Below are 25,379 nucleotides of genomic sequence, written 5' to 3'. Positions count from 1 at the left end.
CACTGTCAGTTTCTCATTAAAACAGCATACTGAAAAATGGTTATGGCTGCGTGGCTCCTGTTAGCAGGACTGAAATGTATAGAAGCTAGATTCCAACTGGGAATCTGTTTGCTTTCAGATCCAGTCTATTCTGTAGGGACAGAATTTCCTGTTTGGGGGCGGGGGTCGAGAACAAAAGCTGTTAACTTGGACTGTTGGACAGTGATAGCCTAGTGGGCTCCTCCGGCTTCGAGCCCATGGAAACTCTGAGAGCCTCCTTGACTCCACAGAGGTTCAGCTGGCCAAGTGGCAGCAAAAGCTTGAGCCCTTGGACCTATGTCCCAGGACAAATGGCTCCAACTGATGTGCAGAATTGGCTGCCCTGCTAGCTGACTGCCTTTGATCTATGGCAATGGTTTTCAACCCTATTTGCGGACCCCTACATTTTTTTTGAATGGAGGTTCAGACCCCTTTGGAAATCTTAGACGTAGTCTGCGGACTGCCAGGAGTCCACGGACCACAGGTTGTATGCTACTGATCTATGGCCTTGCGTAGCACAGCTACTTGCAAGTCAGTGCACATGAATACAGCGGTGCGTTACTCATTTTTGTGAAGAGCACAGAATGTACTGGGAGGGGGAGGGAATAGCTCCTGAATGTGTGGAACTTTATACATAAAAATTAAACCTGTCATGACACCTTTCTTGCCTTAAGGGGAGAACAGAAGGGGTGAAAAAAGCTGGTCGCTATACTCTCACTTTGGTTAGTAAAAAGCTTTTGGCACAGAATTATATTTGCTCACTGTTTCGTCTATCTTGAAATGGGAGCTTTGATTGTTTGATAAATGGATCGGAAGATTGGTCAGTTTGACTGTTAAGTGCCTTTGTATGCTTTGCTGAAATACAGTTTTCTTACCACCATAACACTTCTTAATTTTTCTTTGCCCCTGTTTTGAATGACTGAGGTTGCCATAGTTGAGAAATAAGCTTAATCAGACTAAAAAAGAAAAGGAGTACTTGTGGCACCTTAGAGACTAACCAATTTATTTGAGCATGAGCTTTCGTGAGCTACAGCTCACTTCACGAAAGCTCATGCTCAAATAAATTGGTTAGTCTCTAAGGTGCCACAAGTACTCCTTTTCTTTTTGCGAATACAGACTAACACGGCTGTTACTCTGAAACCTTAATCAGACTGTATTTGTGGCTCTCACCTGGGGAGGATGTGCTGCAGTTTTTTTGGGGTTTTTTTTGTCCCAGGTAGAGGTAAAGGAAGAAATGCAAGTTTTCCCATGACTTCATTTTATATGGGGGCAGCATCTCCGCTTTTACAGTTTTGGGCTGTTTCTGAGTATTATTGCCAATCCATGTGGTAGTTTTGTGGCTTAGACAAACATCCACAAAAGAGCAGGATCATAGTCCATTTCTGTTCCCGTATCCAAGAAACAGGACTGGAATCCTGGCCTCAAAAGGTGGAAAAAGTAGTAAATCACCTCACAGTCATTTAGCCCTAGTATCGTCTGAATCTTAACATTCGACTCAAAGGATTTATGTTGTGATTTAAAAACTCCTGGAAATAAGTTTGTAATGGAAGTGCTGACGCTGCAGCATCACAAAGCTTGAACTATGAAAATTGGGTCTTTGATGTAGTGATTTTAATTAATGGTTGGTTAGAGCCATATTAAGTCTTGGTGTAACTCAGTTGAATTTGATAAAGTTGCATCAGCTTACACAATGTCTGAATTTGGCCCTGAGTTTCTATACATAGCTAAAAAATTATTGGAATCTGGCTGAGCAGGAGAGATCAGACTAGCAAATAGTTACACTATGGGAGATAAACAAAGTTAAGTTGCGATGGCTGTGTGGTAAGCAGAATGACATTTCCTTATGGCCTGAAAAAAATTTCCCTGTGCTGTGAGCAAGAGAAGTTGAGAAAAAATTCAACATGAGTCAGTGCTTTTTCAGATGCACTAAAACATTCAAATCACAGCAGTATGTCAGGCTTTTTCCACAATATATAATAACCTGTTTCTTTGCTAAATGTCTCTTAAATTTCTATCTTGACAGGATCAGCAACCTTCAAAAAATCATTCACTTCAGAGGTAAGTTACTTCTTGAGAAAATGGTGTGCTTTGTTCCCTGGGCACTGTCATAAACTGGTGCTTTCTATTTAACGAGGCATTTTGAGCTCTGTATATGGCTTGAATCTGAAAGGGAAAGCGGGGGACAAAGCTGAACAAGCAATTATAAGGCTGCAATGAACTGGTGTATTCACTTGTGAAATCAGTGGGCCTTTGTCCTCGTAAGAGAATTGGGTCCATTTTTATATCCTAATTGCCATGGAATTTCAAGTGATTCCATTCCACCAAAACACTATATAAATGTTAAGCCACAGAGCCTGAGTTCAACTCATTTTGACCAAGGAACACAGTTTATAGAGCAACAGAATGGCCATTTACACAGAAGACAATGACCCAGGCAAGTTTCCAAGGGGTCATAGAGTAGTAGACAAGATGCAGCTAAAATTGCCACCTCTGCCTGAGAAACTAGATTAACTTGCACCACCAACCTAGCTCACTTCCTCAAAGGCCTCAGGTCTTCGAAGTGTATGTCTGTACTGCAATCACGGGGTGTAACTGCAGCCTGAGCACACATACTAGCTTTGATCTAGCTAGCTCGGATCTGGAGCAGTGAAGTTGTGGCAGTCCGCACGTGAGCATGAGATGTATAAGCCCAATACCTATGCCAGCTAGAGTATGTCTGCTCAAGCTGCAGTCATGTGTGACTGCAGTATAGCCATACCCTTCATGGGCATGAGTCGTACCAGTAAAGGAAGGCGTACACTGATTGCAGCCTAAGGTCATTTAGGACCAATCTGCTGGAAATTAAGGCTTCTAAGAGCAACCTGAAAACTCCCTCCTTGTACAGAACCAAAATTCCTCCTCTAGCTTGCATTTTGTGAAGACAGTCCCCTCCACCCCTTTATTTAGCTTCCAAGTCTGCATCACACAGGAAATTCCCAGGAAGCTAGTATCTCTCCAAGGTTCTTTAATGTCACTCTATTTTGAAGATGAAGTTAGGCCATATAATGTCCCCCTCCACATTAATATTCAGCAGCAGCCCATGAAGTGGTGCTCCATCTTGATCCAAGCTTTGCACGCTGGGACCTGTAGTTTTCTGCAAGCTGCATTTTTGTATTAAAGGTGGAAGTTGAAAAGAAATGTATTATACAACTCCATAGGCTTACCCCTGAGAGATCCCCTGTAACCCTCTGTAGTTATGCCTCTTGATTCAGGGTGGAGAGATACACCTAGGATATTTGTTTTTTAAAACTTCTTGGTTCTTGTCTTCACCCATACTCCTAGATGTCTGGTTCTTCTGGACAGCCTGGCTCACAGACAATAAAAAAAGGTCATAGAGGAGTAGATTCCACTGGTGAGACGACATATAAAAAGGTAGGTGCATCTCAGCTAATTAATCTGATTGTTTTCATTCTCCTATTCACTACATTAATGCTGCCCAGAGCATCAAGGTTTCTGACTCATTCTATTTAGCATAAAAGGTTGAGTAACTTGCGTGACAAACATTAAAGAAGATCTCGGTGGGAGCAAAGACTGGCAGGCTGAAGAGGCTGAAGGGCTGAATTTATGCTCTGGGAGTAGCTTCTCCGCCATTGCCTCCTAAAGACAGGATTATTTTTTAAACCTTCCCTCATTAGCAACACTTCCTAGGACCCTTCTCATTTACTGGGTGCGCTTGCTGCTGTCTGGACACGAAAGCAGCTACAGATTGTGATTGTGCTGGAATTTGCTTTACAAAAGGCAGATTGTGTGTTGGTTTCTTAAACCAGCCTATGGATGTGGGGATTTTTGGACACTGCTACTAACTTTCGTTGGACTTCATCAGTATGTGCCAACTTGCTTTACAACAAGAGTGGTTTCCCGTGTCTGGATTAAATGGATAATGGCATGATCGAGGCTTTTCAGCAGCTCTCGCTTCATGTAAGTGGAAGCTTCTCGTTTGAAATCTTTAATCCAGCTATGCTTTAATATCCACGTACTGTTTGGTGACAGGGTTCACTTCTAAAGATTACCTGGAAAAAAAGGGAACTGAGTGTGTGGGAGAGAACTTAAACAGCACTTCTGTTGAATCTAGTCTCTCTAATTTTATTATATTTGACTGTTTAAGCTTGGGGTTCTCAGTTCAGATCTCCAGTATCCCAGCATGCTGAGTGGAGGAGGAGAAGGAGGTAGCAGAACTGGCTGGGAGAAGGCAGCAACCAAAGTGGAATTAGATGAGACACTTAAATATGTTTGCAGGGGCCCCAGAAACTAGTAACGGGGGGCTCCTAATGGGGTTACCTGGAAATGACTAACAGGCTCTCCTTACTTAAGTTGTTGTTGTGGTGGTGGTTATGTGTCTCCCTCCTTTCCTTGAGGCACTATGTTGATTAATTTATTCTCTGCCCTTTGTTAAAACAATTGTAAACAGGCAGCTGACTGCTCAGTTTATGATGAGGAAAAAAAATGCACACAGCTTAATGGCAACCTCATTGTGGCTCTTTGCACCCACAGATAATGCAGCAATGCCAAGCTGGTGTTCAGTTTCTTTATCTTTAAAGTGAAACTACCTTTTAGGTATGAACAGTGGGCTGAGCTTGCATGGATTTTTCAGCTATATTAATTTTAAAAGGCAAGAAGGAAAGGTATTTAGGAGAATTCTGTTCCAACATCCTAGACAAACTGGGTGATAAATCTCACATGGGCACATCCTAGGAGCTGGTTAGTAAGGAGAGTGAAGGGATGCAATGAAGTGGTCTAAAACCTGATGGAATCAAGAAAAACCTGAGTTCTGTTCTCAGTTCTGTCACTTACTGTGTGACCTTGGACAGGTCTCTTACTCCATCTCCATTTACCTTCTTCTGCTCTGTCCTGCTCACCCCCTTCCCTTTTCTTTTCATTAACTGATCCTCTCCTAACTAAACCCACCCCAAAAAATAATAATAATGGAACTAACCTGTTTGCTGCCATCACACTGTCCACTCTGCTTGTGTGTTCTTCTTGCATGTGTCTTGTCTATTTAGAGAATAAGCTCTTTATTTCTGAGTTTGTACAGTGCCTAGCACAATGGGGCCCTCATTCTTGGTTGGCCCATAGGTGCTACTGTAATAAACATGACTGATAATAAATGGAGACTGTTTATTCATCTTTGAAAGATTTTGTAGATACTCAGATGAAAGAGCCAGAGCATTCGTTTTAGCAGCAATGGAGGGGAAATCTAGGGAAGCCAAAACGTACTTGCGTAAATTGGAATCTGGCCTAGTCATCAAGGTTAAATTCTGTCTTTCACAACCAAGTCATCAGGACGTCTTATTAGATGCACGGTGTCCCTTGGTACCTTGCTGGGGTATTGGTTCAATACTGACTGTCAGAAGAACACCACCTACTGAGTCACCTGCTCAGGATTTTGTTTTCGGTTCAGTTGCCTTGTATGTAAACAACTTGCACCTGTTCCGCCATAGTTTTAACAACCTTTGCAGTAGGTTTGTCTTATAGGCAGGGAATTGACACAGACCATGTAACTTCAGTAGTTGTCAAACAGATCTTATCTGCATCATCCTGGAAGATTCATGACCACGTAGAACAAGCTGGATCTCAGCAAATGTTAATGGCCTAAGACAAAATCACAGTGTTCTGTAGACATGAGCAGACTATGTTTGTAAATAGCTGCCACAGGAATATAATACTGCATTGTTCTTGGACAATTTATGCAGAGGCCACAGTAGTAAAGCTATGGTTTGTTTTTAAAACTATAATGACCCGCTGTTAGTTAGGCTTGGAAGGATCCGATTTTTATTGGTAAACCTCAGTTTCACTGTGCACACACATTTCCATCACTGGTCAAAAGTCCAGCTAGGCAAAGGAAAATGCTGCTTGAGAACTTATTAGAGTTTGATTTTAAGGATATTTGCTTTCTCTGTGTTGACAGTTTGTGTTTTGACACTGGCAAAGCTTTAACTTTTTGAACCGCAACATCTACTGTCATTAAAGAATTGTCTGACTTCCCCTGAAATAATTTACCACAACTGTGAAAATTTAAATAGATACAAATCTTAAATGCTTAAAAATAAACATTGTTATTACAGACAACATTGTTTAAAAAAAAATAAATCAGTGAATTCTGCTAAGCCTCTTATTATTGCTTACAAGCCTAGCAAAGGAGTAGGATGAGATGGTGAGAATACATGGTTGAAACCCACAAGTGTGCATTCTGTGGGGTAAGCTTATTTTGAGGGCTAGCTCCATGCTTGGACTCTACATTGCCTTGAGGAAGACCAGAGTCTATGCCGAGGCCACCCGATCATGCAAACCTAGGTTTCGGGAGATCGAGATACCATGCTCGTCCGCTTCCTAGAGGAACAAGAGTACTTTGCTGTTCAATAGCCACCACTCCAGTCGTTGTAAGGAGTGGAAATGAACACCTTGGAAGGAGGTAAAATCCAGTCTTCATAAGGCCAAGTGGATGGTAGCTATAGTGTAAGTCCTCTGGGGTAGCAATGCTGCAGAATGGGGATAAAATGAGATGGAAGGATTGTTAGGGCTTTGTCAGGGATGTCGAGGTATCCCCATCCCTAATATATGGCAGAAGCTAGTCTTATACACTCTGCGCGTCAGATGAGTGGAACATGGGGCCCTTGTCACCTTAGTTTGGCAGCAGCTTAAATATTCTGGAAACAGGATCCCTTTCATGTGGTGATCTTGCTGTACAGTGATAAGTTGTATGTTTCCCATCAAGCAGATTGACATGAAAGAAAGCAGCCAAAGACTAAGTTAGCCAACTAGAGAAAAGCAAAGAAAGGAAACCGGGATTTATGGGTACGAAATACCATCTAGTGCCTGCTGGAAGGATGTTAGTTTAAATTGGAGCAGATTTTTTGTTCTGTTTGACTTCCTGTTTCCTTTTCCCCTCCAGACTACCTCATCGGCCTTGAAAGGTGCCATTCAGCTGGGCATCACCCACACAGTAGGAAGCCTGAGCACCAAACCGGAGCGAGATGTTCTCATGCAAGACTTCTATGTAGTAGAAAGTATTTTCTTCCCAAGGTGAGAGCGTGCGCGCTGCTCTGTGAAATGCTTTTACTTAGGGTTACCCGCTCTGAGGTGGGTCTTCCCGCGGGTTATGATGAGCTACTTGTATGGTTGGGAGTTAAGAGAAGAAAGCAACACTGATTCCAAATCCGCTCCTTAAGACATGTGCAGGCGTCTCCAAAGCACACAACAGTATAGTGGCCTAGTTCTGCACTTGTTGATATGGCAACCACACAACAGAATGCAACTCAGCCCTTAATTTTAGGTATTACTCAACCTTTCCATTAGAGCAAGCGTTCAACAATGGTTGTTCTTGCATTATATATGATAGAAAAATACCTGCTGGAGCTCTGAGGTATGCGAGGGTTAATGAAAGAGAATTTAAGGCCGTGGTTCTCAACCTGCAGCCCACCGCTTGCAGCCCAATCAGCACAGAGCTGCAGCCCATGTGACATCCTCAGGGCCATACAGGTAGTATTGGATGCAGCCCACAATGGTAAATAGGTTGAGAATCACTGATTTAAGGTGTCAAACTTGCCATGTGTTCTGTTTTTGGGTGTTGTAGAAAATTGTCTTGGGGTGGTCCTTCTTTATTTTAAAAGAGGCCTTTAAAAGTACTGTGTGGATTTCTAACCATCTGTTCCCTTCCCCCACAGCGAAGGGAGTAACCTGACCCCAGCTCATCACTACAATGACTTCCGGTTTAAAACGTATGCTCCTGTAGCATTTCGCTACTTCCGTGAACTGTTTGGAATACGGCCAGATGACTATCTGGTAAGTCACTGGGGAAGCCAGTTTTATTTGTCATACTTGATAACTAGTATTTTTCCCTTCTTCCCCAGTATAAATGGCCTCTATCCGGTCCCACTCCTAACACTGTGCACACACCAATGGTTGTTGTCTCAGCTTCGCCCCCTTTCTTGGGGTTTGCCTTTATTTAATTAAAGTTTACCAAGAAAAAGCCCTTGGCCAGGACTGCACTTACAGCCATCAGCCTGATCCCCAATGTGGGCAGATCAGTATTTATCCTTGTTGGGATCTCTTGACCCTTCTGATGATTATTGCCTTATGTTCTTGAGTGGAGCTAATGAGACTTGCCTGGTCTGACTGTCAGATTCGCAGCAGCGTATTCTGAACGTCCATACTGGGTCCTGTACCAATTCCATCCTGATTGTGCATCTCCGGCACCCTCACGTGAGACTCTCCTAGCCTGGACCCACTGTAGGCTCCCTTGAAACCACTGCTTTAACCTTGGATGGCCAAAGCGGCACCTGCAGCCCCCAGAATTCACAGGGCCAAATACAGCCCACAGAATTCTATTGTGCAGATCCCATCTTTGATGTGGAGACCGGGCTACTAGAATCAAAATGGAGTTGGGCACACTGGGCCAGGTAATCTCTGCAATTGTGCCACTGTATTGGAGCAGGATGCAGCAGTTCTTACCTCTATTTTATTCAAATAAGGTGTGATCCTTGCTTATAGGGCCCCTTGGTTGGCCAGAATATGTTGCCCCGTAGCTGGTCAATGGGCCAGTAGTTTCAGGAAGGAACCAAACCATTCCTTTATGTAGCAAGCGACTGCAGTAGCCCAGCAGGGTCCTCGTCTTTGACTAGAGCTCCTAGGTGCTGTGCTAATACAAATTACTACTAATTGCGAGAAACCCGGAGGGAGGGAGGAAGCAGAGCTGCTGAGACATCACAGTCTTATAACTACATCTCCATGCCTACCTGTAATCTCTCCAAACAAGACATGTTCTAGCACAAAGTTATGGACATGAGAAAGCATTAACCTGAGGGCCACGGATTCCAGAGACAGTCATGCTGGATGCTTCCCCAACTCTAAAAGCTGTGCCATGACTTGCTATTCTCATAAAACATCTCTAGTTTATCTAACTTAATGAACTACTAACCAGTCTATATACTGAATTGTATACTTATCTGTTTTTGTGGGCAAAATATGACGCTGCTGTTCACTGGGGTTGCTCAAAGTGCTTTGCAAAGGCGCCTGTGCAGATGTGTAACGACGCCATCTCTAAAAAAAAAAAAAAATTAACGAGGAATCCTTGTGGCACATTAGCGACTAACAAATGTATTTGGGCATAAGCTTTCGTGGGTTAGAACACACGTACTCAGACACTCAAGTTGACCCTTTAGCTAAAGCTTCGATAAAGATGCCTGTGCTTTGTTACCTGTTTATCTTACGCTTTTGCTTTTTAATTCAAACCCACCCCACCCCCCTTCAGTACTCGCTCTGCAGTGAGCCACTCATTGAGCTCTCCAACTCCGGGGCCAGTGGTTCCCTCTTCTATGTATCCAGTGATGACGAGTTTATCATTAAAACAGTTCAGCACAAAGAAGCAGAGTTCTTGCAAAAGCTGCTGCCGGGTTACTATATGGTAAGTTGCTTGGGTGACCTTTCTGCGTGGGTTGTAATGATGTTTCTCTGACAGCATAAACTTGAGAATATCGTCGTAACTGGCAGGTCACATGCGGGGCGGCGGATTTACAACTGGTTTCAAGGCCGTATTTTCAGAGATGCTGAGCACACTCCACTCCCATTTGCTGCAGGGGTAGATGCTCAGGACTTCTGAAAATCTGGACCTGAGCCCTTTGGGTTGGTCAACTGCATTTTGCCTCTGCTGGCTAATACTGATACACCCTCCTGCATAGGGCTGCTGGAGGCTGCTGGAGCTCTTTGGGCCGGCACAGGAAGGTTTGCACCAGACCTTCTCATTTTGGTTGTTTGAAGAGTGCCCGTCTCCCTGAAAGGGACCTGCCTAGCATTCAGGCTTGCACTGCTAGATTGTGTGTGGTTGAATGTGTGCGTCTGCTCAGTCAAGTTTTGTGCAAGAAGCTCATACTCATGATATGCAAAGACTAGCAAAGTTCCTTATTTCCTTTCCCCCCTTCTGGGCCATTCTCTTTGTTCCATCAGTGCTGCCCAACCAACGCTACTTTGTTATGTAAATTTAACATGCCCATATTCCAGGGCCTCTGAGTGTCTGTCTAAAGAGACTAAAAATGTGATCATAAATAGATAAATGGGCCCTGCTAGTCCTAGAACAAAATCAGATCCAACCCCAACATACAATATATACCTAATCCCACTAGAGATGGCAGATGGTCCCAGAATGCTTTATTAACTGCCTCCCTGAGTGGGAATTTGAACAGGTTAATGGAGTTCATGTCCCTGGCTTAGAAAAGTGCCATGGGATTCTTAATACATGCATTGGTTAAGACCTCTTCTTACCTACCCATGGCACCACCAGCACTTTGCCCATATTACTAGGCCGGGAAACTGGACCAATGCTAGTTTCTGCAACCACCAGAGTTATAGGAATCTCTTATTCCAGTATGCACCCACCCTTATCCTGCTTAGCATTAGATCTGGCAAGAGCCTAGCTTGTGGAGGGAGTGGCAAACTAAAAGACTAAGCACAAAAATCCTCCTTTGCCCTGCTGGCTGCCACAGATTGCCTCTGGCAGATAATTGTGTGGATGAAGGTGCAAATTCCTTCTTTATGCAAAAGCTGCATCTGATGAGTTCAGGTTTGCAGAGAAAACATTTCTTACCCTAGAGTTACCAATCTATGCCCCAAGTTCACCCATCCCTGATTCATTGCTTTGCTGATAATCACTTTGGATCCCAGACAAGGTTGCTTTGATTCAGATACACCGGTTAAGAGCAAATAGCTAGCCACTCTGAATGTAGGGAGTCACCTGGACTCTGAAGTTATGTCTTCTGTCTTTGGACATTTAGAACTTGAATCAGAATCCTCGGACGCTGCTGCCTAAGTTCTATGGTCTGTACTGCGTGCAGGCTGGAGGGAAGAACATCCGCATCGTAGTGATGAACAACTTGCTGCCCCGCTCTGTGAAAATGCACCTGAAGTATGACTTGAAAGGCTCCACCTATAAGCGTCGAGCATCCCAGAAGGAGCGGGAAAAGGTCTTCCCGACATACAAAGACCTGGATTTTATGCAGGACATCCCCGATGGCCTGTTCCTAGACTCTGATATGTATAATGCCTTGTGCAAAACGCTGCAGAGAGATTGTTTGGTGAGTGAAGGGTGAGATGAGCTGAATTGAGACCAATTTTTTTCCCCCCTTCTCTGTGGATTACTTCATGCCTTTTGAAATGTGTGTACCCCAAGGTCATTCTAAAGCTTCTTAGGCCTGGCATTTGCCCTGTTTTTTGTTTGTTTGTTTGTTTTCTTTGTGTGTCTACAGTCTGGATAATTCTGCAGTGCAGTTTTTAAGTGCAAGATGCTAGAATTGAGTCCTCTGTCCCCCAGAAAGGCACTGCCCAGGCAGCTGCAGTGCAGTTACCCCCTCCAAACACTGCCCTCCCTGTACAACTCAATTCTGACCCAGGGAACTCAGCTACTGTGATACATTCAATCTTTGGCACCTCTGCCATGACTGCCAGCTACAGGGCTAATTGGCATTTGTGTGATGATGTCCACTGGGAATGGGACAGACCACAAACTCCTTTTGCATGTTCAGATGTTTCTAAGTTGGGTAAAATTCAAATCAGTAATCTAGAGTGGTACGGTGCAGTCTCCCTTCCCCCGTCCCCTGAGCAGTCCAATTTATGCCCTGCCACCCAATAATGTCTTACTACTTTTACAGTAGGAGGAGTCCTAGTTTTAGAGCAGCTGTGTGGTCCAGCAGGTAGGACACCGGACGGAGAGTCAGAGGACCTGAGTTCTGTGCCTGCAAGTGATCTGATGTGCAGCCCTACACAAATCATTTTCCCAGTTGCCCTGTCTGTAGAAGAAAGATACTGATATTTTACCTTCCTTTGTAAAGCTGCTCATTGATATCTGTGGGTGAAGATCACTGAGTGTTTATATAGAGGCCATCCCCTTGGTATTTTCAGAACACTAAGCAAAAATACTCAGTGCATGCATAAAACTGGAATAGTTTAACCATTCATGTAGCTTGCAAAACGTAAATGATGTCATATTGACTTTGTTTCCGTCCAGGTTCTGCAGAGTTTTAAAATCATGGATTATAGTTTGCTTGTGGCCGTCCATAACATTGATCAGGCACAGAGAGAGCGTGCGATAATGGATGGGACGGCCCAGTCGGACACACGAAGGCCAGCTACCCAGAAAGCTCTCTACTCCACGGCTATGGAGTCTATCCGAGGAGAAGCCCGGCGAGGCGGCACTATAGAGACTGACGACCAGTATGTCTGGGTTGATTGTTCAAATTAACATGGCCAATTCATACTTAGAGCAGATGCGGTAAAATTCAAGGATTGATAAGGAAGGTGTGATTTTAGGTACCAATGATGTAGGGCTGAGCCTGAGGCTTGGGATTCAGGAGTCCTGAGTTCTGATTTCAGTTCCTTATCATGAGCACGTCACTTAAGTCCTTTGTGCCTCTGCTTGCCTGCCTCACTGGGATGTGTGAGGATTAATGTGTCTGTACCACACCTGGAAGCTGTACTCAAACAGCTAAATATTAAGTATCGCCTCCAGGGATCGTAGGAATTGCTGTAGCGGATCAGACCTGAGCTCCTGTCTCTGAGTGGCCAGCACCAGATACTCCAGGTTTCTTGGATTCTTCTCAAAGTGGACAGTTATCAATTAACCAGCCCACAGTTTCAGTAAAATAGACAATGTACAGAAAACAGGGATAAACTCCTGTTATGTTTTGGTAACTTACTGACTTAGCATTTAGCTCTGATTTGTCTTCTCTAGAGTTTGTCAGCTCAGCAGTAGGTGCATGTTGCCACTCGTTAATCCGCTTAACATTTAACCCATGTAAGGCTTAGTTGTGTAGAGTGAAAACTGCTTTGATCAGGGTAAAGCCTGCAAATCTCATGCTTCCTGTTTTTGTTTTCTAGAATGGGAGGCATTCCAGCCCGAAATTCAAAGGGGGAAAGGCTGCTTTTATATATTGGTATTATTGATGTGCTACAGTCCTACAGGTAAGAGCCTTTACGTGACACCTATATGTTGACAATAGTCGATAAAATAAACCTCCAGTAATAAAATTGGCCCTGTTTGGTTGCAACAGTCTGAGACTCTCTGGCTTGTTTACTGAAGACTACAAACAGTTTGTAGTTTTCTTGCCCCATTTCCTTGATGTTTTTCATAAACTGAAATCCCCGCATGCTCCTCTGGACCTTGTATCCCTCGTTTATTCAGTGTCAGAGTACAGGCTTGCTCTTACAGGGCAGGTTTTTCTTAGACTTGGTGATTATGCTGAAGGGAGTGTGCAGGAAGTGGCTGAGAAAAATAGGTGGTAGGTTAAAATTGCCATAGTGTCTGGAATGAAAAATAGTTTTATGACTTTGCTTAGATGTTTGTAGTGTTGGTGTCGAGTTGGTGCATAGCCAGGGGCGCTGGAACAATTTGTACAGTGAGGGTGCTAAGAGCCATTGAACCAAACTGAAAACCCTGTGTACGGTGGAAACCACCTCAAGCCCAGGGGTGCTGCCACACCCGTAGTTCCAGCTAGCTTGAAATTCTAGCTAACTTTTTTTTTTTCAGTTTGAGATCTTTTTTACATTTATCATTAGAAGTCAATGGGCGTTCTCTCCCTGCCATCAGTGCCTCCTAAAATTGCCCCCTAAAAGAATAAAACTGCTACTGAATGTTTTTAGATTCTTTTAACTAGGTCTGTAAATTACTTTGGCTTTAGGAAAAAGGTGCATTTCTGTTGTATCTGTCAATGTTAAGAAGCCAAACTTCAGCAACGAACGTAACTTACTAATAGTGATTGCAAAGCCTAAATGTGAAAATTACTATGGTCTGTTCACTGCTTTCAAATCTCACTTCTCAGATTCGTTAAGAAATTGGAGCACTCATGGAAAGCATTGGTGCACGATGGGGTATGTAGCAAGAATTTTATCCTGGGACTCTTAAATTACCTGATAGCAGTATTTTCAAACCAGGCGTCCCATCAAACAGATAGTTGTGTGTGTAGAAATATGTATTTTAAAGTAGAATCTATGGTCAGACCTTATAGTAAAGGTACGTTTATAAAGATCAACAAATTATTGATAGATGTTAATAAATGCAATAAATTTAGTCCAAGTTAGTAGCTTGCTTATAACCATCTATAACAACTTCTACTGATGTCTTTATAACACATACGACTCATGCTTTCAGCAGCTATTAATCACTTTATTGTTTATTCATCATTTATAAAGATGCTTTTAATATAGCGTGACCATACTTGTTCCAAATGTAAACCTACTCTAAAAGAAATCCATGTTGTCTTAGAACTATAGTTACGTGTGTAACTTTTGTCCCTTGGATGTTTTTAGGACACTGTGTCTGTGCATAGGCCCAGCTTCTATGCAGAAAGGTTTCAACGATTCATGTGCAACATTGCATTCAAGAAAATACCATGTAAGTATCTCTTCACAGGTGGGTTCCTGGGAGGCTGCCATAGTCAGGGAGAGAATGAATGGAGGTGCGTCTGATCAGTAGGAAACTTGTGCTGTGTCAGGGTTACTAGTATATTTTCCTGCCCTGCAGAATGTGACTGACAACTCCTAGGGCAGGGTCTTTAATCCATCAGCTTTCTTCAGAGTGCAACACTTTCTCATGAAATAATGGGGAAGGTTGTGGATGTTGCTATGTAAGATTTTGTTTTGTTTCTGGAAAACGTGATATTAAGTAAGATCTTTCTTTGCTTTTGTCTTTAAGTAAAACTTTCTCCTTCTAAAAAGAGCCGGTCTGGCACAACCATTCCTCGGAGGACGGGTCAAGGCGGAGCCCCTTACCATTCATCGTGTGAAACTAAAGCGCAAGTAACGGCAGAAGCAGATGTGGAGCAAGGTTGGTGCCTATACTAGAAAACCCAGATGACAGGAATTGCTTTCCTTTTAAAAAAAGAACAGCAAAAGAAGCTTGGTTCAGCCCAGATTTTTGTGATCCAAGACCTCCACTGGTGAGACTGTGGGGACATTCAGTACACGCTGTCCGAGTCTGCAAGCTTGCTAGAGCACTATCCTAGGATCACAGATCTAATCGCAGCTACCAGGACTCAGATGCAGCCATTAATATATTGCGTAGTTCAAGGGGTGTGGCATTCTGAGGGGTCTTCAGCAGGCCTAGAGGAGTTGTCAGACTTTCATGAAACGTGTCTCAGCCCACTGGGGACCTGCCAACATTGTGGTGCATTAATGGTGGAACAATAAAGAGACTTTTTTTCCACATAATATATACTTTGCCAGTAGCACTCACTGCTACAGGAAGTGAATGAGATCAAGAACTAATTTAGCAAGAAGCAAAAAGAGATTGGACATTTATATGAATTACAACTGGATATTCTTATCGTAACAAATTCTGGAAGGGACTTTAAACCTCAGCGTTCAGGGTTTAAGACTATCTTAGAGGTCAGGAGGAGACCTAATGTGGTCTGGGTGGATTATCCCATGTCAGCAGCATTGTTACCCCATCCTCTGAAGCATCTAGTACTGATTTGTATAAAGACAGGATACTGGACTGATTGGACCTCTGGTCCGATCCAGTATGGTAAATCCTATGTAATTGGCCTAAGTGATGTCCTGAGCTTTGATCTCCTTCCCTATGGATCATGCCCTGCCAGCGTGTTAGTGGAAATGTTGGTACAGAGACTGTATCACAAAGAGCTGGATTCACTGAGAATGGATACCAAATGTGCTGGACTGGACCATTCTGTTGTGTAGTTTCCTGCATGATGACTTTCTGTAACATGAAGCAGCATTGGCTACAGAAGATCTTGGCAAATGATTAGTTATTGCTGCTGATGCCAGGGGATGCTATTCATTATGTTGCTATCTGCTCTGCTCTTCCCACAGGTTCCCATCTTGGTCGCCCTGATCTCCTTCCCAGAACTCCTCCAGTAGACGAAGCTAACAGTGATTCCATAGCAACAACCTTGTCCACTTCTTCATTGGGCAGCGGAGGCCTTAACTCTCCAGCCAACAGGTACCTCTCCGTTAATCACAACCGTGCGTGGGAGGGCATTGCTGTCTGCAGGCTGGGATACTCTGCTTTCAATCACATCAGTCACAGGGCAGATGCCTGCTGCTTTCATGGAGTGTTTGTTTTTTGGTATGCTTTTCAAACTACATGTCTTTTGAGCAGTCGACACATGCCAGACCGGTTCAGTACCAGATGCAAGGGGTCATTGTAACACCATTAACATGCAGTGTTGTGTTTGAAGACCAAGGCAGTGTTGCATCCTCTGCTTTGTAAGGTGGTGAGTCTTGTTGGCCTTCTAGCTCCTTGCTTGAACTGTGTAGCAGCTTTGGTTTTTTACTTGATCGTTTGAAATCTTTTACAGTAGGTGATCTGGTGAAATGTCACTTAAAAAAAAAAAGACATGCAGGAGAACATGAGCAAGTAGCAAGCAGGATCGACAGAATTTACTTGATTTTTTTTTTTTTCCAGAGGTGTTGAGCTCTTGCAGCTCTCATGGATTCCAGTAGAATTATAGGTGCTTAACACCTCTGAAAATGAGGCCAAAAGAAAATGCATTTCAAAAGTGCATCTGCTAGGAGATGAATGTGCATAGACAGCTGTAAGGAAGCAATGAAAGGACCCCCTTGAATCATTTGTTTGTTGCAAAAGGGGTAAGAATGGTAGAGAATAGGAGGGGCTGTAAGAGGGGGGCAGTCTGGATCATGGAAGCACACAGCTGCTCTGATGCTCATTTCTCATATCACAAATGATCAGAAACATTCTGTCCTCATTAATCATAGTCCATTGACTGCAGAATGTCACAAACCCAGTCCAAACAAGTGGGCCAGAACTGGATTATAAATTTATAATTTGCCCATCTCCGACACACTTCTTTATAGGGATCCTAAACCAGATCTTCTCCTTTTCAATAAAGTCAGCATGTCTGAGGCTTTTTCTTGACTCACCACTGAGGGTCTCTCTCCTTTAATTTCTGCTTAGGTCAGTGGGAGTGCAAGTTCACAAATCTGAAACCTCACCAAAGGATTTGGCTAGAACAGCTCCTGTCATCTGCTCAAATAGGTGAGGGCGAGGATCATGCTTTGCCTGAAACCTCTTCAGTTCTAAACAGAATTTTGACTTCATCTGCCTGTAGATGAAGTACTTAGTAGCCTGTTTTTAGTAGGACCACTTGACCAACTTGCCATGTGCCCCTTTACTGTTCAGAGGCTATAAGTGCTCTGCATATTGGGAATTCGTCATATGTAATGTAATACCATGTAACACAGTGGGTGCTTGCACCAAGTTACATATGCACCAAGGCTGCTGTAAGCCAGAAGGCGGAACGATAAGTGCCTTCAAGGTATGGTGTTGTCCTTGCATGACATAATATTCCCAGCATCTATAGGATTTGCCCTGCTGGGTTAATCCCGCTGGTCCATCAAATCTGGAATCCTGTGAACATTTATTGATTTTAAGGGAGGGAAACATCTTCTCTCCCGCACCCATCCATTAATACACTTGGCCAATGGGGCAATACTACGCATGGAGAAAGCAGTTCCTTCCTGACCCCTGCAAGCAATCATGAGAGGCAATTACTTTTCTCTAACCTCCCATAGATACGAGTAAGGACAGATTGCTAGAGCAAGGGTCTTGGTCTTGTGTTCAAATTCCAGGGCACTGTATTAATAGACTAGCACTGAGGTAGTTTCATAACTATAGTAATTGTTTACATGGAATTAAACCAGAGTTTCTCCTTCTCTATAGAGTCAGCAAGCCTGTGGCTTTGTATTTACCACTCAGTGTGGAGTTTCACCTTTGTAATCTCTGTGTAGGTCAGTGGGAGTTCAAGTTCACGTGTCTGAAAACTCTACAATTAGAACAATTCTCAGCTTCCGATCCAATAGGTGAGGGTGAAGACCTAGTCAGGAAAGGCACTAATTTGCTCGGTACTTAAGTTCTAAACACAAAGGGATGGGCCCCCTATTTTGCAATACCAGGTTGAAAGAACTACTCCAGTCTCTGGTTTGCAGCACAGCCGCTTCCTCTGCTGTGGAGTGCTGCTATATGCCTCTGTGAACAGTGCCCAGTCTGCACTGAAGACGATGCGCCCCTCAGAGCGCTGTAAGCAATACCACGCTGTTAGCGTGTGCTTGCAGCAAATCCTGCCTGCCTTTGTGAGGGATAAAGCAAACCCCCTGGTGCCTGCCACTGATATGTAGCTGCCCCTGCACAGCTTTATGTACGGATTGCCCCGGGCCAGCACTGATGGCAGAGTAGGCTTGCCATGCTGAATCGAGCCACTGAGCCATTCAGTCTGGTGTCCTGCCTTTTGCTGTATCCAATACCTGGTGCTTCAAAGAAAGCTGCAGTGTTGTGCAGGTGGGAAGGAGAATGTCTCCCTGAGAGACGTGGGGGTCAGCTTATATGCTGTATAACCTCAAATGAAGAGAGGGGTCAGTCCAGAAAAGCATGGGGCTGGAAGTTAGGACTCCCCTGTGTATCTAGACCCAGCTCTGCCATTGACTCTCATATTGTTTGTGAAGTACTTTGAGATCCCTGAACTGTGCAGCTAAATAAAGTATAAATTATTCAGCCATAGTGTTTCATTGGCATCCTGTGGCAATGAGTTCCATAGGTTGACCTTCCTCATGGCTTTAGGTGGGGGATTTCTCTTCATCCAAACACAAGCTTTATGTGGGTTATCACCAGACTTTCCCCTCTTTGTAAAATCAGTGTCTGGAGTGTTGTATTCACCAGCTGAGGGTCTCTCCTTTTAATCTCTGTGTAGGTCAGTGGGACTGGAAGTACACAGCTCAGAAAGCTCAGCAGAGGATGTAGCTAGTTCAGCCCTGAGTAACCACTCAAATAGGTGAGGCTTAATCTAGGCAGGAAAGATGTGTGGTACCCTCTGTGTCCAAACACAAGGACTCCAGTGTCTCCAGTCTGCTGAATGTGAGTGAACAGAAGATTATTGAGCAGAGGTCCTAGCTTTGCAGGGTGACCACTTTTCATGTGCTGAATGGGTGGAAGACTGCTCTATACATTTCATACCCTGCCAATGATGCACGCAGCACCAGATGACAAGGTGTAGCCTGCTGGAAGCAAACAAGCCCTGGGTGCATTAGCAGCATAAACCAAAGTGCCTTCAACTTCAGAAGCATGTGGCTTTCCTTATGCCGTCACAACTTTCTTTAAGACAGTGACTGTAACGTGACTAGCGTCTCCTGGCCTGTGTAATGCACGGTACAGTGTGACATCCATGCTCACCAGGTTGAACTTTCCCTTTATCTACTTCATGGATTCTCAACCTTTGGGTTGTGAAGTGGAGTCAGGAGATCATGACCACACTGCCCATCCTGTGTTGCTAAGTGGGAGGGGTGGGGAGGCCCGATTTGGAAACCAGTGCATCGCCAGCCCCAGAAGGCAATTGTTGGGGTCGCAATGCACGAAAAAAATAAAATCTAAAACAAAGAAACTCTCTCTCCCCGACTCCCCATGCACCCTGGCCCTTTTCAAGGTCAGGTCTTGTCAGCCTCTTGAAACACACGTGCAAATTAGAGACTTACCATTGGTGCAACTGCTTATTTTATTGTAAATGTTAGGGGACAATGAAAATTTTTGACTTTGAATAAGGGATTGCCATTTTGAAAAGGTTGAGAAACACTGTTCTAGCCCATTATGTCATTTTATCGACTCTTTGAAATGGCTTCCAGCTAGGAGTATTTATTTACATTCCAACTGTGTGCTAGGGCAGGAGTTTTCAAGCTGTGGTCCGCAGACCTCTAGGGATCCGCAGACTAAGATTTCCAAAGGGGTCTGTGCCTCCATTTGAAATTTTTTAGGGGTCCACAAATGAAAGAAGGTTGAAAACCACTGTGCTTGTAAAGAAGAGCCATTGGTTTATCTGAACCATAAGCGTTCTCATCTAGTGTTTAAGATCCACGTTTACGCAATAAACAGAGCAATTAAAACCAGGGGAGGGAAGGTGACTGTTCCAACTGTGTAAACACTAGGGATGGAATGTTTGTGGAATGGAAACATGACGTAAATCGGCCTTTCTTTGCATTTCCCTAAATGAGTCACCACCCAGTGGTGGGCCCCACCTGCTTGCCTGAAACTCCCCTTAGTTTGAGTCTGTGATGAGTGCAGTTCTTGTTTGAATAAAAATCTCTGGAGTACCCATGTAAAATGTGGGAAAGGAGCAGTCTTCCCCAGAGAGACAGTAACACATCACAGCTCTCTTGTGAGGCAGGGAGGGGAAACCTGGATTCCAGACTGGCAGAGTCACTTCGGGGTGGAGTCTCTTTTTTTTCCTGGTGCGATCTTTTCAAGTACACGTGCCAAGGTGGCCAGTGAGTCAGGAACATCTCACGTGTGGCTAAGAGATGCTTTATACATCACTTGGATATTACTGTGGGCGTATTAGGAAACCCAAAGGAACACGAAGAATTTTGAAGGCTTATTTAGAAGAAACAGCTTTATAGGTGCCCTTTTTCTGTTTCCCCCAGTGGCTCCGCAGGGCCTTTGGTAACAGAACGCTCCTCAGAACTGACAGAACATTTTGAAGACGTACCAGAGACGGAGATAAGCTTTGTAAGTGCCTGCATTTCCATAAGTGCAAGAAGGGCTCTGTCGGGCAGTTTTAGTCGCAGCTTTAAAAAAAAAGGTTTCGTTTGGCGTTTAATTGAAATATTCCCCTGTGGTGGTGGAAATGCAGGTGTTTCGTGCTTGGGGTGTGAGCCTCCCGAAATGCAACAGACTAACTCAATTAATTACTTCGTTTCTTTGATACCAATGGCCCCAACTGAGATTGGACCCTAATTGTGCTGCATGCTACGCAGACATCTGGTGAGACTCTGCACCAGATTACGTGGAGTGGGAGGGGAAATTGAGGTGCAGAGCTGACATGCCCAAAGCAGGTCTATGGAAAAACGGAGAATAGAACCAGGGCTCCTGGGTCCCAGTTGCTTGTCCAAGCTGAAAGTGAACCACCAGCATGATTTGGGACATATAAAACCACAGTCAAGTGTAGACCAAACCTATGACCTATCTAGACAGCCTCCTTTAATACAATGTCTGCCTCGGAGAGGCCAAGAATTGCTAGGCCCTAGATCAGTGGTTCTCAACTTGCAGCCCAGTCAGCACAGAGCTGCAGCCCATGTGACATCCTCAGGGCCATAGAGGTAGTGTTGCATGTGGCCCACAGTGGTAAATAGGTTGAGAACCACTGCCCTAACTACTCAAGGACAGGAAGGAAGCGCTTGAAGACATCACGTTAGCACAGAGTGGTTGTGCCTGTTCAGAGACTAGTTTTTGAAATGTCAGTGAGGCTTTGCATTGCTACTGGACTTGTCTCTTCGCAATCCAGCACCTTTCACCAAGGAAGAAACTGACTCAGACTGCTTAGAAAACCTTCCTGAATATTCTACCTATTGATTTTTCTCTTTACAGTGAAATAACAGAGGGACAGTTGTGATGTGAGCAGAAGATTTCTCTGTACTCTGCGTGGGCCGTAGAGTCTGACAAACATTCAGCCCCTGCGGCTGATCCTAGAAATCTTATCCGGACAGAATCCATAGAAGGTGGAAGGCTTGGGACATACTTAGTGTCATAGTATTAACAATGACTGAGCCCAGAGCAACCTCCTCTTCTGAAAAAGAGCCCTCAACCTGTGGCTGGTTGCATCTGGTTTTTCTGCTGCTGTCCTCTCTTCGAATAGTGGCAGGAGCAAGGTTTCTCATCTCCAAGGAGGAGCAGGAGCTGCTCCATGCAGGCCAGAGTCCTCTGGAGAAAAGGAACTGGCTTTGGGGGAGTTGGTTACCTAGGATTGAGGACATCACAGATCTTGCAAGAACAAAGGTCAACTCTGAAGAGCACCAGGGGAAATGGACATTGGAGCCTTGTTGGAACAGTTTTTGCAACAGATCAACATGGTGTTTGGTTTTTATATTAATTTAAGTTTCTTGAATTCAGTCATATCGTTTCTTTTAGGCTGCAACAATTATCTATTCTTTTTAAAAATAGTTTTATCAGTGTTCCACCAAAAATGTCCCGCATCAGAGGGAAGCAGAAAGGGGAGCGACATTTTTTTTTGGTCACACATGAAAGGTATTGATCATGGATGTCTTTTCTATAAACTAATTTTGGGAGCAGTAGTCTCTAATGCATTTATGACATTGCATCATCATCATCATCCTGAGAAGGTGACATGGAACAGACCTGCCCACAAGACTTGGTGCTTTATCATGGCTTGGTGCTTGAAGGATTTGGAATGTGCAACGCTTTTAAGATGTCAGAGAGGTTTTTGCATTGCTTTGTCCTGTTTTAAATGACCCCTTTATTCTCTCATCCTCCCACAGAATGAGAAGCAACAGAGATTTGGGGAGATCTTGGTGCCTGGCACATTTTTAAGCCTTCAGTGTTTCTTAAGCAAATGGACCAAACCGATCCTGCTTGGTTTTTTCCCAGTATTGTGTGTCCTCCTTGGGACACAACTTGTAAAACCTGCATTTTTTTTTTTTAAATAGCTAAATTCCCTTTTGATAGCTATGCTTGTCTCTTACCCCTTGGCATCAGGGTTACCTTTTGCGCACAGTGCTCTGAGTGCTTCCAAATAGAGATTCCCATAATGCTACTCCATATAAATGGCTGCTGGGTCTCTGTGCAGAGCAACAGATTTTGGGGTTTTTTTGGCCTCAACAAGTGTGTGTTGCGCTCTGATTCCAAGGCTGCGGCTTATTAGAATCAGCTGAAAAGATGCATTGCTGTATTACCTTAGCCATTTGCTGTACATAAGACTGTGGCAGTCCTTACCAAGTTACCAGCTGCAGACACATGGTTAGAAACCTGAGCATATGTTGTACTGATTTTTATTTTCACTAAAGTTTTTTTTTAAATTAAATGAATCTGTCTTTTTTTCCCTAAAAACCGTGACCCTCCCCCACCTCCTTTTCGCAGATTAAAAAATAGAGAAATTCAAATTGTTGCTCTTGCACATGCAAGAGTTTTTTGTATGCCGTTTAGCAGTCGTTGCTGATAAAGCCGAAGAATGTAGCGGCTTAGAAGGGGTTTTTAGTTGATGTATCAGGGCTGAGTGTTTGGGGTTTGTTTTTTTTTTCCAATCACATTTAACGTGGATAGAGTTCAAGCTGTTAGTTTAAAAAACAAACAAACAGAGCTTTGAAAGGCAGAACAGCCTTTCTCACAGAGAGCCAGCCAGGTGTCCAAACGCAAAGACATTTAATCAAGCAGGAAAGCGGTGGTCTCTGAGTAACGTCTGGAACCTCTTTATCTAGATTTAAACGTCAAGCAATGTCCTGATGAGACCTGTACCTTGAAGATCAGTGTAGTGACAATGGGAAACCGCTCTAGTGCAATTTCCCTCTTTCTCCCCTCTACTCAGCAGGTTATTCTTCATATCCTGATGAACCGTCTATATTAGACACACGCTGTCTGATCTTCCCTCCTCACTCAAATCCTTTTTTTACCAGGAGGAAAGAAACCAGTTCAGTTTTGGTTTTTTTGTTCATGATTTAATATTTATGAAGTTGTATTTAAATGTTTTATTCCGGGAATAGTTATGCAGAGGGTGGGGGAGGGAGGGCGTTGACATTTATATATCATAATTATCAACCTCTGCTTTGCAATGGTTTAACAGCAAAGGCTTCTTGCATTCTAAAAGTGGCAGGATAACTGGTGTAAGGTATTAAAACTTGATCGGTTATTTCCATCACAAGGTTCGCTGTCTGGCTAATGGCTCAGAGAGTTGGGTCTGTGAAGGGAGGGGTCAACACCCTTGATCCTGGCTCCCTGTTTAAGCCTCTCGCCCTACCCTTACCCCTCCATTGTTGGACTGAAATGCGGGGCGAAGGAATAGAGAGCTGCTGATGGCTGGACCTCTTTCCTGCTCAGTCTACGCTGACAGCTTTGATTCCACACGGCAGGGTCCATTGCTGCTTCGTCAATCCACCAGGGAGGATCTGACCTGTCAAGCATACATCCTTATGAAACAACTTGTGCCGTGTTGTGAATATTGTCATTTTAACCTTGTAACACTTTTGCCATCGTTGGCTGTTAAATTGAATATTAAAAACAAAAGCTGTCTCTTAGGAGCCTGTCCTACACAGGGGATAATATCGCCCTGATGGGATATTACAATACACAGTGTGCTACCAAACCCAGAAAGGTGTGTGTATTTTTATTTTATTTATTTCTCTTGGTGGTGAGGGGTGGCTTGGGGGGACTTGAAACTATACTTCATCCATTTCATAACATTCATACAGCCGTCTCCCAGCATGCAGCAATGGAGACGGTAGATGTGCGAGACAAGGAGAGCTGGTAAGGACTAAGTTCAGGGAACTGCTGTTGAAGTGTTGAGTTCTGAGCTGTGCTTGTTAAAAGGAGAATTATTGAGACCTGTTGGCTTGGAGCGAGCTGTCTGCAGTGGCTCTAGCTAACGCTCTGTTCACTGCTTCTATTTAGGCCTGGTCTACAGTTGAAAAGTTAAATAAACCTAACAGTTGCTCTGGGCTGTGAAGAATTTTGCACCCCGAGCGCCACGCTTAAGTTGACCTAACCCCTGTGTAGATGCAGCTAGGTCAACAATAATTCTTCCGCTGACCTCAGCGAGATGGATAAAACTCCTTCCATCAGTGGAGGAAGTGTCCACACTACAGCGACAGTGCTGCTGCTGTGGTGCTTGTAGCCTAGACTTGGCCTGAGAGGTGTCCTACTGAACGCTTAATTTTGTCCTTGTGACGGGGTTCACTCACCAGTGCGGCGGCTCCTTGCATCTAGGTCTGGGGATCAGCTCTCTACCAGTCTGGTGCCTCCTCATTTGGTTGTTCGCCCTGTAGAGACACTGGCCGTGGAGTGCTCCATTTTTGTGACGGCCCTGTGGCCAGGTCACTGTAGCCCTGCCCTGCCAGAGTATCAAACTCTCCCTGGACAAACTATCGCCGTCTCAGACGGTCTTCTGCTTCACCTCCAAGACTATGCCACTTTCCTTGTGGCCACTAGGAGAACCTGTCCCTGGAGTAGTGGACAGGGCCCATATGCCCATCAACCAGTCTGCTTCAGTTCTGACCCTGTTTGTTTCCCTGCATTCTTTCCTACCTCTCTTCTCTATCTTCTCCTCCTCCTCCGGGTTACTACTGGACCTCAAGAAGTCAAGTCCAGTCCCCTGCCCTGTATCAGGACCAATAAACCTAGACCATCCCTGACAGGGGTTTGTCCAACCTGTTCTTAAAAACCTCCAATGACAAAGGTCCCATAACCTCCCTTGAAAGCCTAGTTTAGAACATAACTACCCCTACAGTTAAAAAGTTTTTCCTACTCTCTAACCTAAATCTCTCTTCCTGCAGATTAAGCCTATTACTATTTGTCCTACCTATAGTGGATGTGTTGT

General features: G+C 44.1%; 1 protein-coding gene across 4 annotated transcripts in view; it reads left to right on the top strand.

Annotated features, from left to right (window-relative positions):
• PIP5K1A (phosphatidylinositol-4-phosphate 5-kinase type 1 alpha) overlaps positions 1–24,157 on the top strand; it is a 39,287-nt gene extending 15,130 nt beyond the window's left edge. Inside the window, exons 2-16 of one of the 4 annotated variants that reach the window (XM_084613940.1) lie at positions 2,042–2,076; positions 3,340–3,429; positions 6,947–7,077; positions 7,719–7,836; positions 9,305–9,457; positions 10,821–11,120; positions 12,050–12,255; positions 12,919–13,002; positions 13,860–13,908; positions 14,347–14,431; positions 14,732–14,863; positions 15,868–15,997; positions 16,973–17,053; positions 20,482–20,566; positions 21,425–24,157. In XM_084613940.1, the coding sequence (XP_084470066.1) occupies positions 2,042–2,076; positions 3,340–3,429; positions 6,947–7,077; positions 7,719–7,836; positions 9,305–9,457; positions 10,821–11,120; positions 12,050–12,255; positions 12,919–13,002; positions 13,860–13,908; positions 14,347–14,431; positions 14,732–14,863; positions 15,868–15,997; positions 16,973–17,053; positions 20,482–20,566; positions 21,425–21,427 (1,682 nt within the window). In that variant the 3' untranslated portion in view covers positions 21,428–24,157. The other 3 variants (XM_084613939.1, XM_084613941.1, XM_084613942.1) reach the window with 3 other exon arrangements.
• Positions 24,158–25,379: the final 1,222 nt, after the last annotated feature.

The sequence above is a fragment of the Lepidochelys olivacea genome (genome assembly GCF_965140295.1).
Source record: "Lepidochelys olivacea isolate rLepOli2 genome assembly, chromosome: 24".
NCBI classification, from domain to species: domain Eukaryota; kingdom Metazoa; phylum Chordata; order Testudines; family Cheloniidae; genus Lepidochelys; species Lepidochelys olivacea.
This window is presented reverse-complemented; position numbering and strand designations above follow the sequence as displayed.